This window comes from Pseudophryne corroboree, chromosome 4 (genome assembly GCF_028390025.1).
Source record: "Pseudophryne corroboree isolate aPseCor3 chromosome 4, aPseCor3.hap2, whole genome shotgun sequence".
NCBI lineage: Eukaryota > Metazoa > Chordata > Amphibia > Anura > Myobatrachidae > Pseudophryne > Pseudophryne corroboree.
The window spans coordinates 530,404,492-530,424,327 of NC_086447.1; the positions used below are offsets into that span (position 1 = coordinate 530,404,492).

The 19,836-nt window shown below is 47.8% G+C and overlaps 1 protein-coding gene across 2 annotated transcripts in view; it reads right to left on the reverse strand.

The window, feature by feature from the left end:
• Positions 1 to 362: 362 nt before the first annotated feature.
• The window catches only part of HINT3 (histidine triad nucleotide binding protein 3), a 61,825-nt gene continuing 42,351 nt past the window's right edge, over positions 363 to 19,836 (reverse strand). Inside the window, exons 5-6 of one of the 2 annotated variants that reach the window (XR_010176062.1) lie at positions 1,235 to 1,360; positions 363 to 1,114 (exon numbers count right to left, since the gene is read on the reverse strand). Coding sequence is in view for 1 of the 2 variants with exons in the window: in XM_063917293.1 (XP_063773363.1) it covers positions 1,313 to 1,360 (48 nt within the window). In the remaining variant the exon portion in view is untranslated. The remainder of the gene's footprint in view (positions 1,115 to 1,234; positions 1,361 to 19,836) is intronic. The other variant, XM_063917293.1, reaches the window with a different exon arrangement.

Below are 19,836 nucleotides of genomic sequence, written 5' to 3' on the forward strand. Positions count from 1 at the left end.
AGTTTCTTGATTTTCTTTCCTTATCTTATGAATGGCACCCTACATTTTGCCAATGTCATGCATAAGGAGAGCTGGTTTTAATGGTCTCACCCAATATATCATAGATACATTGTATGTGTTACTGAAAAAGCTATAGCACAGCTTGATGAGAATCTCCAGGGCCAGATGATTAGGCGTAGTGTCAGTGCAGAAGAGCACTCAACATGCAATGGATGATATTCAGGGACAGATGTTTTAAGCCCGGAGAAGTGATAAAGCAGTGATAAGTGGAAGGTGATAACGCACCAGCCAATCAGCTCCTAACTGTCAATGTACATATTTGGGCTGATTGGCTGGTGCGTTATCACCTTCCACTTATCCCTGCTTTATCACTTCTCCAGGCTTTCTACATCTGCCGCTCAGTTATTTAATAGCAGACACATACCGGAGAGGCAGAGTTGTTTTAATCAATAAACCACTACCACGTACGGTATGATGCATGTGAGCCTCAATGTTAATTGTCTAATCAGCTGCTTTGCCATTCTGACATCACACAGGGCAGAGAGGGTCCCAGCATCTGGGCAGGTACTTGCCCCTCACAGATAGTGTGTAGTGTAGGTGGCACTATATTAGACAAGAGCTGTGAGCAGTTTATTCAGTTGCATCATCCTCTACACACACTGTACAGTTGATGTGTCTCTTATTCATTTTAGAGCTGTATGTTCCTGGATTAATAGTGGCAATTACATCTGCAATCACTTAAAAGTTTTTTCTTTTGGAAGAAAAAAGGAAAAGGAATGTAAAAATACTACAAATAAATAAAAAAAATAAAAAAAATGTAGTAGTGTATAGCACGTTATACTTACATTGACATGTCTCTCCCACCTGCAATATAATATCTTTGCCTACAAGTCACAGTTAACAGATAAACCTTTATGATCATGCTTAAATGCAGGGTTTTCTAAATTATCGGAAAAAAGTAGATGTGATTTAGCTATACTTCCAATACAGTGTAGCTCCTTCAGGTTGCTTCGATGGGATAACATACAATGGACAAGGTCACCAGTACAGCTCACAGTCTCCATTACGCATATTCTTGGCCATTAATGAGGATTTATATTTGTTCAGTGGTTTCCTAATAAGTAAAGCATATATTATATATTGCGTTACAATTCTATATTAAATTTTCATATTTTGAAAACTGTAATTCATTCAAACAATAAATAAATAGCATTCATTAATAAACATATCATACAATCCAGTAATTATTTCTTGTCCGGTACTGCCTGTCACAGTAAACTTGAATTGAGCCCACTAACAAACAAGTCATACTTCAGCTTGTAGGTGTGTTTGCTTGTAGACGCTCCATAAGCTGATCAGCCTGCAGAGAAAAACACATACATAAAATTAAATTATATAATATACATACACAGTATATATTTTATATATCTGTACATAAAATAAAGCTTATTATATTTTAATAACATGTCGTTATTTGGGTGTAGAGTCTGAGGCCTATATGCCTGCTAGTGACCCAAAATTGAGAACAGTGTTTTGCCAACTCCGCTATATGCTACCAACCTTAATCTGTGTAATTTGTTTCCCTTATTATTCAGTCATATATTCTTTTGTTGTTTATCCTAGTTTTCTCTGTAGTGTTTTAATGCTGGGGAGCCCCTTGCTTTAAGGTCTACAGAATAGCTCCTACTTAGCCTTAGGTTTGGGAGGGGTTCTATTTTGTTATCCCATACCTAGCCTAAAGTCATTTCAATAGTAGCCCCTGTCATCTATGGGCCTAATTCAAATTTGGTTGGAGTTGCTATCACTGCTGCTTCCTTGGACTGAATGCTGTTAGTAGAAGCCTGTGTTTGCATGCATTATGCCTTATTGTATAATATACACTGCTCAAAAAAATAAAGGGAACACTAAAATAACACATCCTAGATCTGAATGAATGAAATATTCTTATTAAATACTTTGTTCTTTACATAGTTGAATGTGCTGACAACAAAATCTCACAAAAATTATCAATGGAAAATAAGAATTTACTCACCGGTAATTCTATTTCTCGTAGTCCGTAGTGGATGCTGGGGACTCCGTAAGGACCATGGGGAATAGACGGGCTCCGCAGGAGACTGGGCACTCTAAAGAAAGATTAGGTACTATCTGGTGTGCACTGGCTCCTCCCTCTATGCCCCTCCTCCAGACCTCAGTTAAGGAAACTGTGCCCGGAAGAGCTGACATTACAAGAAAAGGATTTGGAATCCAGGGTAAGACTCATACCAGCCACACCAATCACACCGTACAACTTGTGATAACCTAACCCAGTTGACAGTATGAACAACAACTGAGCATCACTCAAAAAGATGCCACATAACAATAACCCTTTATTAAGCAATAACTATATACATGTATTGCAGAAAGTCCGCACTTGGGACGGGCGCCCAGCATCCACTACGGACTACGAGAAATAGAATTACCGGTGAGCAAATTCTTATTTTCTCTGACGTCCTAGTGGATGCTGGGGACTCCGTAAGGACCATGGGGATTATACCAAAGCTCCCAAACGGGTGGGAGAGTGCGGATGACTCTGCAGCACCGCATGGGCAAACACAAAAGGTCCTCCTCAGCCAGGGTATCAAACTTGTAGAATTTTGCAAATGTGTTTGAACCCGACCAAGTAGCAGCTCGGCAAAGCTGCAATGCCGAGACCCCTCGGGCAGCCGCCCAAGAAGAACCCACCTTCCTTGTGGAATGGGCTTTTACTGATTTTGGATGCGGCAACCCAGCCGCACAATGATCCTGCTGAATCGTGTTACAGATCCAGCTAGCAATAGTTTGCTTTGAAGCCGGAGCACCCAGCTTGTTGGATGCACACAGGATAAACAGCGAGTCAGTTTTCCTGACTCCAGCCGTTCTGGATACATAAATCTTCAAAGCCCGGACTACGTCCAGCCACTTGGAGTCCTCCAAGTCACGAGTAGCCGCAGGCACCACAATAGGTTGGTTCAAATGAAAAGATGATACCACCCTTTGCAGGAATTTCGGACGAATCCGCAATTCTGCCCTGTCCATATGGAAAACCAGGTAGGGGCTTTTACCTGACAAAGCCGCCAATTCTGACACACGCCTAGCCGAGGCTGAGGCCAACAGCATGACCGCTTTCCACGTGAGATACTTGAGCTCCACGGTCTTCAGTGGCTCAAACCCGTGGGATTTCAGGAAACTCAACACCACGTTAAGATCCTAAGGCGCCACTGGTGGCACAAAAGGGGGCAGAATATGCAGCACTCCCTTAACAAACATCTGAACCTCAGGCAGTGAAGCCAGTTCTTTTTGAAAGAAAATGGATAGGGCCGAAATCTGGACCTTTATGGACCCTAATTTTAGGCCCATAGTCACTCCTGACTGTAGGAAGTGTAGGAATCGACCCAGCTGGAATTCCTCTGTAGGGGCCTTCCTGGTCTCACAGCAATCAACATATTTTCGCCATATACGGTGATAATGCTTCGCTGTCACGCCCTTCCTAGCCTTTATCAGCGTAGGAATAACTGCATCCGGAATGCCTTTTTCCACTAGGATCCGGAGTTCAACTGCCATGCCGTTAAACACAGCCACGGTAAGTCTTGGAACAGACAGGGCCCCTGTTGTAACAGGTCCTGTCTGAGAGGCAGAGGCCATGGGTCCTCTGTGAGCATTTCTTGCAGTTCCGGGTACCAAGTCCCTCTTGGCCAATCCGGAGCAATGAATATTGTTCTCACTCCTCTTTTTCTTACAATTCTCAGCACCCTTGGTATGGAGGAGGAAAAACATAGACCGACTGGAACACCCACGGTGTTACTAGTGCATCCACAGCTATCGCCTGAGGGTCCCTTGACCTGGCGTAATACCTTTTTAGCTTTTTGTTGAGGCGGGACACCATCATGTCCACCTGTGGCAGTTCCCACCAATTTGCATTCTGCGTGAAGACTTCCTGATGAAGTCCCCACTCTCTCGTGTGGAGGTCGTGCCTGCTGAGGAAGTCCGCTTCCCAGTTGTCCACTCCCAGAATGAACACTGCTGACAGTGCGCTTACGTGATTCTCCGCCCAGCGAAGAATTCTGGTGGCTTCTACCATCGCCACCCTGCTCCTTGTGCCGCCTTGGCGGTTTACATGAGCCACTGCGGTCTGACTGGATCAGAACCGGTTGGTCGCGAAGCAGGATCTCCGCTTGACTTAGGGCGTTGTATATGGCCCTTAGTTGAAGGCAAGTCACCTGACTTGACCATAGCCCCTGGAAATTTCTTCCCTGTGTGACTGCCCCCCACCCTCGGAGGCTTGCATCCGTGGTCACCAGGACCCAGTCCTGAATGCCGAATCTGCGACCTTCGAGAAGGTGAGCACTCTGCAGCCACCACAGGAGAGACACCCTGGCCCTGGGGGATAGGGTGATTAACCAATGCATCTGAAGATGTGATCCGAACCATTTGTCCAGTAAGTCCCATTGGAAGGACCTCGTATGGAACCTGCCGAAGGGAATGGCCTCGTATGAGGCCACCCTCCTTCCCAGGACTCGAGTGCAGTGATGCACTGACCCCTGTTTTGGTTTTAATAGATTCCTGACCAGTGTCACGAGCTCCTGAGCTCTCTCTATCGGGAGATAACCCTTTTCTGGTCTGTGTCTAGGATCATGCCTAGGAGAAGCAGATGAGCTGTAAGAACCCACTGCGACTTTGGAATATATAGAATCCAGCCATGTTGCCGTTACACTTCCAGAGAAAGTGATACGCTGTTCAGCAACTGCTCTCTTGATCTCGCTTTTATGAGGAGATCGTCCAAGTACGTGATAATAGTGACACATTGCTTCCGCAGGAGCACCATCATTTCCGCCATTACCTTGGTGAACATTCTCAAGGCCGTGGAGAGACCAAACGGCAACCTCTGAAATTGGTAATGACAATCCCGTACCGTAATTCTGAGGTACGCCTGATGAGGTGGATAAATGGGGACCTGAAGGTATGCATCCTTTATGTCCCGAGTCACCTTTCAGGCTTGCAATAACCGCTCTTAGCGATTCCAACTTGAACTTGAACCTTTTCAGGTACATGTTCAGGGATTTTAAATTCAATATGGGTCCGACCGAACCGTCAGGTTACGAACTACAACATGGTCGAATAATAACCCCCTCCTTGTTGAAGGAGGGGAACCTTGACCACCGCCTCTTGAAGAAACAATTTGTGAATTGCAGTTAACACTGTTTCCCTCTCGTGGGGGGAAGCCGGCAGGGCCGTCGGTGAAGAGGCATCTTCTCAAAGTCCAGCTTATATCCCTGAGAACAATATCGATTGCCCAGGGATCTAACAGGGAGTGAACCCACTTGTGGCTGAACTTACGAAGGCATGCCCCCACCGGGCCTAGCTCCGCCTGTGGAGCCCCAGCGACATGCGGTGGATTTTTGTAGAGGCCGGGGAGGACTTCTGTTCCTGGGAACTAGCTGTGTTGTGAAGCTTCTTTCCTCTGCCCCCGCCTCTGGCAAGAAAGGACGCACCTCGGACTTTCTTGTTTCTTTATTCGAAAGGCTGCATTTGATAATGTCGTGCTTTCCTAGGCTGTGCAGGAATATAAGGCAAAATATTAGAATTTACCAGCTAAAGCTGCGAAGACCAGGTCCGAGAACCCTTCTCCACACAATCCTCAGCCTTCCATATGCCTCTTAAGTCGGCATCATCTGTCTATTGCATATTCTACAGGACACGTCAAGCAGAAATCGACATAGCTTTGACTCCAGGACCCAGTATACTCATGTCTCTTTGGGCATGTTAGATAGATAGATATATACATATTGAAGATGCTGTCTTGATTATATATATATATATATATATCTATATGCTTACTAGGGTCTTAATCTCTGCTGATAAGATACCTGTCCACGCTGCCACAGCGCTATAAACCCATGCCGACACAATCGCCGGTCTGAGTAGTGTACTAGAATGTGCACGCTATCTGCAGGATCCCTGAGAACAGCTAGTGCTACCGTCTGGGCAAACGTGACACCCTAGGGGAAGATTCCCATCACATCCTGGCCCTAGTGGGGAAAGGATACTGCCTGAGAATTCCTTGTGGGAAGCTGCAGTTTCTTGTCTGGAGATTCCCACCCTTTTTCCTCATGAGAGGAGGGAAATTTACCTCAGCTTTCTTCCCCTTAACATGTGTACCCTTGTGTCAGGGACAAATGAGTCATCAGTGATATGCAAATAATCTTTTATTACAATATTGAATACCTTTCAGCCTTTTTGGCTGTAACTTTGCATTATGGTAGTCGACACTGGAGTCAAACTCCGTGTCGATATCAGTGTTTATTATTTTGGATAGTGAGCATTGTGAGACGCTGAAGGTCTCTGTGACATAGGGACAGACATAGGTAGATTTCCTGTCTGTTCTCTAATCTTTTGTGCAATAAATTCACCTTAGCACTTACACATATCCAAACAGGTGTCGGTGTTGTCGACGGAGACACCCTCTCACACACACATTTTCTCTATCTCCTCCTTAGGGGAGCCTTTTACCTCAGACATGTCGACACACGCGTACCGACACACCACACACACAGGGGGTGCTCTATTTGAAGACCGTTTCCCCACAAGGCCCTTTGGAGAGACAGAGAGAGAGAGTATGCCAGCACACACCCCAGCGCTATATAACCCAGGGATTACACTACAACTCAGTGTTTACCCAGTAGCTGCTGTATATACAAATTTGCGCCTAAATTTATGTGCCCCCCCCCCCCTCTTTTCACCCTTTGTGTATCTGGATACTGCAGGGGAGAGCCTGGGGAGCTTCTTTCCAGCGGAGCTGTGAATAGAAAATGGCGCTGGTGTGCTGAGGAAGAAGGCCCCGCCCCCTCAGCGGCGGGCTTCTGTCCCGCTTTCGGTGTGAAAAAATGGCGGGGGTTTTTACATATATACAGTGCCTGACTGTATATATGTATTTTATGCCAAAAAGGTACTTCAATTGCTGCCCAGGGCGCTCCCCCCCCCCAGCGCCCTGCACCCTACAGTGACCGGAGTGTAAAAGTGTGCTGGGAGCAATGGCGCACAGCTGCGGTGCTGTGCGCTACCTTAAATGAAGACAGGAGTCTTCTGCCGCCGATTTCGCAGTCTTCAAGCTTCTGTTCTTCTGGCTCTGCGAGGGGGACGGCGGCGCGGCTCCGGGAACGGACGATCGAGGACAGGTGCCTGTGTTCGAACCCTCTGGAGCTAATGGTGTCCAGTAGCCTAAGAAGCGCAACCTAGCTGCAGATAGGTAGGTTTGCTTCTCTCCCCTCAGTCCCACGTAGCAGTGAGTCTGTTGCCAGCAGAAGCTCACTGAAAATAAAAAAACCTAAAATATACTTTCTTTTTCTAGCAGGCTCAGGAGAGCCCACTAGGAGCACCCAGCTCTGGCCGGGCACAGATTCTAACTGAGGTCTGGAGGAGGGGCATAGAGGGAGGAGCCAGTGCACACCAGATAGTACCTAATCTTTCTTTAGAGTGCCCAGTCTCCTGCGGAGCCCGTCTATTCCCCATGGTCCTTACGGAGTCCCCAGCATCCACTAGGACGTCAGAGAAATCAAATTTATTAACCCATGGAGGTCTGGATTTGGAGTCACACTCAAAATTAAAGTGGAAAAACACACTACAGGCTGATCCAACTTTGATGTAATGTCCTTAAAACAAGTCAAAATGAGGCTCAGTAGTGTCTGTGGCCTCCACGTGCCTTTATGACCTCCCTACAATGCCTGGGCATGCTCCTGATGAGGTGGCGGATGGTCTCCTGAGGAATCTCCTCCCAGACCTGGACTAAAGCATCCGCCAACTCCTGGACAGTCTGGTGGATGGAGCGAGACATGATGTCCCAGATTTGCTCAATTGGATTCGGGTCTGGGGAACGGGCGGGCCAGTCCATAGCATCAATGCCTTCGTCTTGCAGGAACTGCTGACACACTCCAGCCACATGAGGTCTAGCATTGTCTTGCATTAGGAGGAACCCAGGGCCAACCGCACCAGCATATGGTCTCACAAGGGGTCTGAGGATCTCATCTCGGTACCTAATGGCAGTCAGGCTACCTCTGGCAAGCACATGGAGGGCTGTGCGGCCCCCCAAAGAAATGCCACCCCACACCATTACTGACCCACTGCCAAACCGGTCATGCTGGAGGATGTTGCAGGCAGCAAAACGTTCTCCTTGGCGTCTCCAGACTCTGTCACGTCTGTCACATATGCTCAGTGAGAACCTGCTTTCATCTGTGAAGAGCACAGGGCGCCAGTGGCGAATTTGCCAATCTTGGTGTTCTCTGGCAAATGCCAAACGTCCTGCACGGTGTTGGGCTGTAAGCACAACCCCCACCTGTGGACGTCGGGCCCTCATACCACCCTCATGGAGTCTGTTTCTGATAGTTTTAGTAGACACATGCATATTTGTGGCTTGCTGGAGGTCATTTTGCAAGGCTCTGGCAGTGCTCCTCCTGTTCCTCCTCGCACAAAGGCGGAGGTAGCGGTCTTGCTGCTGGGTTGTTGCCCTCCCACGGCCTCCTCCACGTCTCCTGATGTACTGGCCTGTCTCCTGGTAGCGCCTCCATGCTCTGGACACTACGCTGACAGACACTGCAGACCTTCTTGCCACAGCTCGCATTGATGTGCCATCCTGGATGAGCTGCACTACCTGAGCCACTTGTGTGGGTTGTAGACTCCATCTCATGCTACCACTAGAGTGAAAGCACCGCCAGCTTTCAAAAGTGAACAATACATCAGCCAGAAAGGATAGGAGCTGAGAAGTGGTCTGTGGTCACCACCTGCAGAACAACTCCTTTATTGGGGGTGTCTTGCTAATTGCCTATAATTCCCACCTGTTGTCTATTCCATTTGCACAACAGCATGTGAAATTGATTGTCAATAAGTGTTGCTTCCTAAGTGGACAGTTTGATTTCACAGAAGTGTGATTGACTTGGAGTTACATTGTGTTGTTTAAGTGTTCCCTTTATTTTTTTGAGCAGTGTGTATAAATATATATATATATATATATATGCCAATCTTGGTGTTCTCTGGAAAATGCCAATAGTCCTGCACGGTGTTGGGCTGTAAGCACAACCCCCACCTGTGGACGTCGGGCCCTCACACCACCCTCATGGAGTCTGTTTCTGATCGTTTGAGTAGACACATGCACATTTGTGGCTTGCTGGAGGTCATTTTGCAGGGCTCTGGCAGTGCTCCTCCTGTTCCTCCTTGCACAAAGGCGGAGGTAGCGGTCCTGCTGCTGGGTTGTTGCCCTCCTACGGCCTCCTCCACGTCTCCTGATGTACTGGCCTGTCTCCTGGTAGCGCCTCCATGCTCTGGACACTACGCTGACAGACACGGCAAACCTTCTTGTCACAGCTCGCATTGATGTGCCATCCTGGATGAGCTGCACTACCTAAGCCACTTGTGTGGGTTGTAGACATGGCCGGTTCTAGCCCTTGTGGCGCCCCGGGTGGAAAATAGGGGCGTGGCTTCATACAGGGGCGTGGTCAGTTACGCCCCCTGTAGAGTTGTGCCCCCATTTGTGCCCCCAGTAGCGCCGCTTAAAAAAAATAAGATTTTACTTACCGATAAATCTATTTCTCGGAGTCCGTAGTGGATGCTGGGGTTCCTGAAAGGACCATGGGGAATAGCGGCTCCGCAGGAGACAGGGCACAAAAAGTAAAGCTTTTCCAGATCAGGTGGTGTGCACTGGCTCCTCCCCCTATGACCCTCCTCCAGACTCCAGTTAGGTACTGTGCCCGGACGAGCGTACACAATAAGGGAGGATTTTGAATCCCGGGTAAGACTCATACCAGCCACACCAATCACACCGTACAACTTGTGATCTAAACCCAGTTAACAGTATGATAACAGCGGAGCCTCTGAAAGATGGCTTCCTTCAACAATAACCCGAATTAGTTAACAATAACTATGTACAATTATTGCAGATAATCCGCACTTGGGATGGGCGCCCAGCATCCACTACGGACTCCGAGAAATAGATTTATCGGTAAGTAAAATCTTATTTTCTCTATCGTCCTAGTGGATGCTGGGGTTCCTGAAAGGACCATGGGGATTATACCAAAGCTCCCAAACGGGCGGGAGAGTGCGGATGACTCTGCAGCACCGAATGAGAGAACTCCAGGTCCTCCTTAGCCAGAGTATCAAATTTGTAAAATTTTACAAACGTGTTCTCCCCTGACCACGTAGCTGCTCGGCAAAGTTGTAATGCCGAGACCCCTCGGGCAGCCGCCCAAGATGAGCCCACCTTCCTTGTGGAGTGGGCCTTTACAGATTTAGGCTGTGGCAGGCCTGCCACAGAATGTGCAAGTTGGATTGTGCTACAGATCCAACGAGCAATCGTCTGCTTAGACGCAGGAGCACCCATCTTGTTGGGTGCATACAATATAAACAACGAGTCAGATTTTCTGACTCCAGCTGTCCTTGCAATATATATTTTTAATGCTCTGACAACGTCCAGTAACTTGGAGTCCTCCAAGTCACTTGTAGCCGCAGGCACTACAATAGGCTGGTTCAGATGAAATGCTGACACCACCTTAGGGAGAAAATGCGGACGAGTCCGCAGTTCTGCCCTGTCCGAATGGAAAATCAGATATGGGCTTTTGTAAGATAAAGCTGCCAGTTCTGACACTCTCCTGGCCGAAGCCAGGGCTAGAAGCATGGTCACTTTCCATGTGAGATATTTCAAATCCACCTTCTTTAGTGGTTCAAACCAATGAGATTTTAGAAAGTCCAAAACCACATTGAGATCCCACGGTGCCACTGGAGGCACCACAGGAGGCTGTATATGTAGCACTCCCTTAACAAAGGTCTGGACTTCAGGGACTGAAGCCAATTCTTTTTGAAAGAAAATCGACAGGGCCGAAATTTGAACCTTAATAGATCCCAATTTGAGACCCATAGACAATCCTGATTGCAGAAAATGTAGGAATCGACCCAGTTGAAATTCCTCCGTCGGAGCACTCCGATCTTCGCACCACGCAACATATTTTCGCCAAATTCGGTGATAATGTTGCACGGTTACTTCCTTCCTTGCTTTAATCAAAGTAGGAATGACTTCTTCCGGCATGCCTTTTTCCTTTAGGATCCGGCGTTCAACCGCCATGCCGTCAAACGCAGCCGCGGTAAGTCTTGAAACAGACAGGGACCCTGCTGAAGCAAGTCCCTCCTTAGAGGTAGAGGCCACGGATCTTCCGTGATCATCTCTTGAAGTTCCGGGTACCAAGTCCTTCTTGGCCAATCCGGAACCACTAGTATCGTCCTTACGCCTCTTTGCCGTATAATTCTCAATACTTTTGGTATGAGAGGCAGAGGAGGAAACACATACACCGACTGGTACACCCAAGGCGTTACCAGCGCGTCCACAGCTATTGCCTGCGGATCTCTTGACCTGGCGCAATACCTGTCCAGTTTTTTGTTGAGGCGAGACGCCATCATGTCCACCATTGGTCTTTCCCAACGGGTTACCAGCAAGTGGAAGACTTCTGGATGAAGTCCCCACTCTCCCGGGTGAAGATCGTGTCTGCTGAGGAAGTCTGCTTCCCAGTTGTCCACTCCCGGGATGAACACTGCTGACAGTGCTATCACATGATTCTCTGCCCAGCGAAGAATCCTTGCAGCTTCTGCCATTGCACTCCTGCTTCTTGTGCCGCCCTGTCTGTTCACATGGGCGACTGCCGTGATGTTGTCCGACTGGATCAACACCGGTTTTCCCTGAAGCAGAGGTTCTGCCTGGCTTAGAGCATTGTATATTGCTCTTAGTTCCAGAATGTTTATGTGAAGAGACGTTTCCAGGCTCGTCCATACTCCCTGGAAGTTTCTTCCTTGTGTGACTGCTCCCCAGCCTCTCAGGCTGGCGTCCGTGGTCACCAGGATCCAATCCTGTATGCCGAATCTGCGGCCCTCCAATAGATGAGCACTCTGCAACCACCACAGAAGAGACACCCTTGTCCTTGGAGACAGGGTTATCCGCAGGTGCATCTGAAGATGCGACCCTGACCATTTGTCCAACAGATCCCTTTGGAAAATTCTTGCGTGGAATCTGCCGAATGGAATTGCTTCGTAAGAAGCCACCATTTTTCCCAGGACTCTTGTGCATTGATGTACAGACACCTTTCCTGGTTTTAGGAGGTTCCTGACAAGCTCGGATAACTCCTTGGCTTTTTCCTCCGGGAGAAAAACCTTTTTCTGAACCGTGTCCAGAATCATCCCTAGGAACAGCAGACGAGTTGTCGGCATTAACTGGGATTTTGGAATATTCAGAATCCACCCGTGCTGTTTTAGCACTTCTTGAGACAGTGCTAATCCCATCTCTAGCTGTTCTCTGGACCTTGCCCTTATTAGGAGATCGTCCAAGTATGGGATAATTAATATGCCTTTTCTTCGAAGAAGAATCATCATCTCGGCCATTACCTTTGTAAAGACCCGAGGTGCCGTGGACAATCCGAACGGCAGCGTCTGAAACTGATAGTGACAGTTTTGTACAACGAACCTGAGGTACCCCTGGTGTGAGGGGTAAATTGGAACGTGGAGATACGCATCCTTGATGTCCAAGGATACCATAAAGTCCCCCTCTTCCAGGTTCGCTATCACTGCTCTGAGTGACTCCATCTTGAACTTCTTTATGTACAGGTTCAAGGACTTCAGATTTAGAATAGGCCTTACCGAGCCATCCGGCTTCGGTACCACAAAAAGAGTGGAATAATACCCCTTCCCTTGTTGTAGAAGAGGTACCTTGACTATCACCTGCTGAGAGTACAGCTTGTGAATGGCTTCCAAAACCGTCTCCCTTTCGGAGGGGGACGTTGGTAAAGCAGACTTCAGGAAACGGCGAGGTGGATCTGTCTCTAATTCCAACCTGTACCCCTGAGATATTATCTGCAGGATCCAGGGATCTACCTGCGAGTGAGCCCACTGCGCGCTGTAATTTTTGAGACGACCACCCACCGTCCCCGAGTCCGCTTGAGAAGCCCCAGCGTCATGCTGAGGCTTTTGTAGAAGCCGGGGAAGGCTTCTGTTCCTGGGAAGGAGCTGCCTGTTGCTGTCTCTTCCCTCGACCTCTGCCTCGTGGCAGATATGAATAGCCCTTTGCTCTCTTATTTTTAAAGGAACGAAAGGGCTGCGGTTGAAAAGTCGGTGCCTTTTTCTGTTGGGGAGTGACTTGAGGTAGAAAGGTGGATTTCCCGGCTGTAGCCGTGGCCACCAAATCTGATAGACCGACTCCAAATAACTCCTCCCCTTTATACGGCAAAACTTCCATATGTCGTTTTGAATCCGCATCGCCTGTCCACTGTCGCGTCCATAAAGCTCTTCTGGCCGAAATGGACATAGCACTTACCCGTGATGCCAGTGTGCAGATATCCCTCTGTGCATCACGCATATAAAGAAATGCATCCTTTATTTGTTCTAACGACAGTAAAATATTGTCCCTGTCCAGGGTATCAATATTTTCAATCAGGGACTCTGACCAAACTACCCCAGCACTGCACATCCAGGCAGTCGCTATAGCTGGTCGTAGTATAACACCTGCATGTGTGTATATACTTTTTTGGATATTTTCCATCCTCCTATCTGATGGATCTTTAAGTGCGGCCGTCTCAGGAGAGGGTAACGCCACTTGTTTAGATAAGCGTGTTAGCGCCTTGTCCACCCTAGGAGGTGTTTCCCAGCGCTCCCTAACCTCTGGCGGGAAAGGGTATAATGCCAATAATTTCTTTGAAATTATCAGCTTTTTATCAGGGGCAACCCACGCTTCATTACACACGTCATTTAATTCTTCTGATTCAGGAAAAACTATAGGTAGTTTTTTCACACCCCACATAATACCCTGTTTAGTGGTACCTGTAGTATCAGCTAACTGTAACGCCTCCTTCATTGCCAAAATCATATAACGTGTGGCCCTACTGGAAAATACGGTTGATTCGTCACCGTCACCACTGGAGTCAGTGCCTGTGTCTGGGTCTGTGTCGACCGACTGAGGCAAAGGGCGTTTCACAGCCCCTGACGGTGTTTGAGTCGCCTGGACAGGCACTAATTGATTGTCCGGCCGTCTCATGTCGTCAAACGACTGCTTTAGCGTGTTGACACTATCCCGTAGTTCCATAAATAAAGGCATCCATTCTGGTGTCGACTCCCTAAGGGGTGACATCCTCATATTTGGCAATTGCTCCGCCTCCACACCAATATCGTCCTCATACATGTCGACACACACGTACCGACACACAGCAGACACACAGGGAATGCTCCTAACGAAGACAGGACCCACTAGCCCTTTGGGGAGACAGAGGGAGAGTTTGCCAGCACACACCAAAAGCGCTATATATATATAACAGGGATAGCCTTATAATAAGTGCTCCCTTATAGCTGCTTTATATATATCAAAATATCGCCATAAATTTGCCCCCCCTCTCTGTTTTACCCTGTTTCTGTAGTGCAGTGCAGGGGAGAGACCTGGGAGCCGTCCTGACCAGCGGAGCTGTGAGTGGAAATGGCGCCGTGTGCTGAGGAGATAGGCCCCGCCCCTTTTCCGGCGGGCTCGTCTCCCGCTATTTAGTGAATCCAGGCAGGGGTTAAATATCTCCATATAGCCTCTGGGGGCTATATGTGAGGTATTTTTAGCCTTTATATAGGTTACATTTGCCTCCCAGGGCGCCCCCCCCCAGCGCCCTGCACCCTCAGTGACTGCGTGTGAAGTGTGCTGAGAGGAAAATGGCGCACAGCTGCAGTGCTGTGCGCTACCTTTAGAAGACTGCAGGAGTCTTCAGCCGCCGATTCTGGACCTCTTCTGACTTCAGCATCTGCAAGGGGGCCGGCGGCGCGGCTCCGGTGACCATCCAGGCTGTACCTGTGATCGTCCCTCTGGAGCTGATGTCCAGTAGCCAAGAAGCCAATCCATCCTGCACGCAGGTGAGTTCACTTCTTCTCCCCTCAGTCCCTCGTTGCAGTGATCCTGTTGCCAGCAGGACTCACTGTAAAATAAAAAACCTAAGCTAAACTTTTTCTAAGCAGCTCTTTAGGAGAGCCACCTAGATTGCACCCTTCTCGGCCGGGCACAAAAATCTAACTGGAGTCTGGAGGAGGGTCATAGGGGGAGGAGCCAGTGCACACCACCTGATCTGGAAAAGCTTTACTTTTTGTGCCCTGTCTCCTGCGGAGCCGCTATTCCCCATGGTCCTTTCAGGAACCCCAGCATCCACTAGGACGATAGAGAAATAAAAAGAGCATACTTACAATCCCCGCTCCTGAGTGCCGGACGTTGCAGACCTCCGCCGCCGCTCCTCTCCTCGGATCTATGGGAGAGACGTCACGACGTCTCTCGCACAGCATAGACACTAGAGGTCAATCATGACCCCTAGCGTCTGTGCCAGTCCCACAATGCTGTGCGGCGCGCGATGGCGTCATCGCGCACCGCACAGGAAAGGTCCTCTCCATGAAGGGAAACTTTGCGGATAGAGTCTAGTTCCCTTCACTGCGGGGGGACACAACGGCAGCGGGGGACACAGTAGTGGATCTTGCCATGCTGCGGCGCCCTCTGGATGGCGCTGGCGCCCCGGGCAAAAGTCCTGCTTGCCCGTGGCAAGATCCGCTACTGGTTGTAGACACCGTCTCATGCTACCACTAGAGTGAAAGCACCGCCAGCTTTCAAAAGTGACCAAAACATCAGCCAGAAAACATAGGAGCTGAGAAGTGGTCTGTGGTCACCACCTGCAGAACAACTCCTTTATTGGGGGTGTCTTGCTAATTGCCTATAATTTCCACCTGTTGTCTATTCCATTTGCACAACAGCATGTGAAATTGATTGTCAATCAGTGTTGCTTCCTAAGTGGACAGTTTGATTTGATTTCACAGAAGTGTGATTGACTTGGAGTCACATTGTGTTTAAGTGTTCCCTTTATTTTTTTGAGCAGTGTATATGTATGTATGTATGTATGTATGTATGTATGTATGTATGTATGTATGTATGTATGTATGTATGTGTGTGTGTGTGTGTGTGTGTGTGTGTGTGTGTGTATATATATATATATATATATATATATTTTGATAGTGGTAGTATGGAGTGCGCTCAAATGAAATTCTCTTTATAGTATCTCTATGATCTTTCTTCAATTTTTGGATCAATCACGGAGAGATGTATTGTCTGAAAGAAACCATCTCACCAAAGAATCGCCCAAAGCAATGGAGTCACTCGTTGATCCATAATTTTCAAATATTTATTTAAAAACTTTTAACATCTTTAAAAGTGTTATTGTATGTCTCTAACATTAGTCTTAACAGTCGTGGGAATGATCTTAGTGGGACTTGCTGTCCACCCCAGCCGGGGAGGAGCTCCTAGGCAGCCTGTCCACCCACTATGTTAAAGACAATTGTCTTTAACATAGTGGGTGGACAGGCTGCCTAGGAGGCCAATCTAGCAGCAGCGATAGCGATGTGCGGGGCCGCGCATCGCTATCGCTGAGGGGGCTACACACGGAGCGATCATGCTGATATTCTAAGCAATCTAGTCAGATTGCTTAGAATATCGCTCCGTGAGTACCCCCCTTAATTGCTGGGGGGAACAATATGTATAATTACTGTGGGGGGGGGGGGGCAATATGTGCAATTAATGTGGGGGCCAATATGTGTAATTACTGTGTGTGTGAGGGAGGGGGGGGGATGTGTGTAATTACTGTGTGTGGGGGGCCAATGTGTGTAATTGCACGGGGGAACAATATGTATAATTACTGTGGGGGGACAATATGTGCAATATGTGTAATTAAAGTGGGGTGGGTGGGTTGTGTGTAATTGCTGTGAGGGGACAATATGTGCAATTACTGTGGGGAGCCAATGTGTTTAATTACTGTGGGAGCCAGTGCATTTGTTTAATTACTGTGGGGACCAATGTGTGTTTTAATTCCCCATGTGGGCCAAAGTGTGTTTTTTTTTTTTTTTTTTGGTTCAAATCCAACATCAGCTCATACTTGGATAGTGGATGGATGCAGTTCTGCAGCTAGCAATTATCAACCTCTGTGTGGCATAAGATATTAGCTAAGTTCATAGGTAACAGGTGTGTTCAAATATACTATACCACTTTAAAGTGTATATATAGAACACAGTTGTTATCACTAAGAACCAGATTCATAGTTGTACGGTATTACACAACCGCAATGAAGCAACTGTGCAATACTGTACAACTAATATGCTAATACAGCAGGAGGCATATAGGAAGAAGACGCTTCCTGGGAGCATAGAACTACCACTGCAGCCATTGGCCACGATGGTCGCAGCCCTGGCCATCTGAGTAAGCCTCAGTTTACTCAGAATGATCACTGGAACTGCTTAGCTGGGACCAGGAAATCTGTATCCAAAGACAGGGACCCTGGGCCCACCCACTCCCAGAAAACAACATGCCCTTGTTCGGGTATGCTGGCCAGCTCCGCCCAACCCCCTCTCAATCAGGATGTGGCTTGGGGGCACTTGGTGCGATCACGCAGGACCATTTGTACAGCAAGAGTCCAATTTTGGAGATCACCTTGCCTGCCTGCCATTTGTCTGCTCTGAAATCAAGCAGGTCTTGTCCGACAGCAAAATCTCGAGTGGGTCATTAATAAACCGTACTGTTTAAACTTTACCACTGTCCTACCATCGGGCTTCACTCAAGTTCCTCAGTAGAAAGAACATGGCGGGCCCAGTAGGGGAGTGTACTGTGTTGCAGTAGATAAACAGAAATTGTGAACCTTGTGCTGAAGCAACATCGCTTCTTTACTCATGGCCGCTATAACGCTCTTTCAGACAGATCATTGGTAACCGAATAGTCGGTGTAATGTTTAAATACAATTCCTTTCATGAATCTGGAATTCAGCAGACATGACTTTCAGACCATTTTCACTACAAACTTGTTCTGGCAGTCCGTTCCTAGCAAATATAATCCAAACAACAGAAAGTTTCCTCTGAAAAAACAACCCTCCCCTCCCACAAAACAAACAAACACATACATACACAGTACAAGAATGGCGCTGCAAAGTCACTGGAAAGGTGAGCATTCCCAATGGTGTAAAAAGTGCCACTGGAGGAGCATTTTGCACTTTCATGCAGTCTGCATACTCAATTCACTATCAATTCTCACTCACCAAGTGTAGTTTTTCACCAAATTCTATATTTTAACATTCCTCAAGTAGCCTTCTTGCACTTTACGTAAGATCGTGCTACACTACACTACACAGTAGCCCTGGCATGTTGCTAAATTTGTCTCTTCTACCAGAATATCAGTGATAAATAGTATTCTTAAACTTGGGCTAGACCTGGAAATTCACATCAAAAACTTCAGTCTTATCCATAGAAATAACTAGGAGCAGGGCCCTGGTTAGTGTTAGTTCATGGTCAAATAGCAGTCTTTTCTAAATGTTTTTGCTAATCAAGCAACGTACTAAATGGCCTATTACAGTTTCTGTTAATCCAGGTCCAAACTGGCAGTGCACTGTTAATTTCCTTAATGCCGCCACTTACTTTGCCCTGGTGCTGACAGCATCTATTAAACCGGAATCTCTCATCAATCACTAATGGCTTTGGATTTAAGTAACCCTGTAAAATGTTTACAATATCCTTAAAGGACTTAACAGCAGGTTTCAATGGAGCTAATAGATTGCACATTGGAGCCCAGTTTCTTAGCTTCCTGCATGTTATTGGCCTGGCAGTATAATTCCACTCTGTCAATATATGTAGCCCAGACCGGACTATCACTATCAAACCTGCATACAGGGCCAATACATGCTGATTATTTTAACGGATCGTCTTGCAGATCAGAAATTGCATTTAAGCACACAACCCTCAGTATACCTCTTCACAGGGTTGGGATTGATATGCCAGCGTTTGGGATACCGGTGGTCAGAATACTGACCGCGGCATCCCAATGACTAGAATCCTGACAGGGGAAGGCAAGTATACTTATCCCCCCCAACCTTCCCTCCCTACAGCCAAAACCTAAATCTCCACTGAGCCTAACCATAACCCTCCTTGGTGGTGTCGAAACCTACACCCCCTCCCCTTCATCGCAGCCTAAATCTAATCCTCCCCTCCCCCCTCAGCCTAACCTTCCCTGGGAAGGGGTGCCTGAACCTCCTCCCTGCAGCCTAAACCTAACCTCTGTGGCTTGCGTCTGTGGTTAGCAGAATCCAGTTCGAAAATCCGAACCTCCGACCCTCAACGAGGTGAGAAGTCTGTAGCCACCACAGAAGGGAGATCCTGGCTTTTGGTGACAGACAGATCCTCTGGTGCATGTGAAGATGCGATCTGGACCATTTGTCCAACAGATCGAGCTGCAGGGTCTTGCGTGAAACCTTCCATATTGAAGAGCCTCGTAAGAGGCCACCATTTTCCCCAGAAGGCGAATGCATAGATGTACCGATATCCGGGTTGGCTTCAGGACATCCCGAACCATCGATTGGATTACTAATGCCTTTCCTTCTGCGACTCCGTATCCAGTATCATTCCCAGGAATGGGAGCCTCTGTGTTGGCTCTAGGTGAGATTTCAGAAGGTTCAGAATCCACCCATGATCCTGGAGAAGTGTGGATGATAGAGCAATGCTGTCCAGCAACCTTTCCCTGGACGGTGCTTTTATCAGGAAATCGTCCAGGTACGGAATCATGTTCACTCCCTGTTTGCGTAGTAGAAGCATCATCTCTGCCATCACTTTGGTGAACACCCTCGGTGCCGTAGAGAGGCCAAATGGCAGGGCCTGGAACTGGTAGCGACAGTCCTGCAGTGCAAACTGTAGATAGGCCTGAAGAGGCGGCCAGATCGGAATGTGAGGGTACGCATCCTTGATATCCAGAGACATTAGGAATTC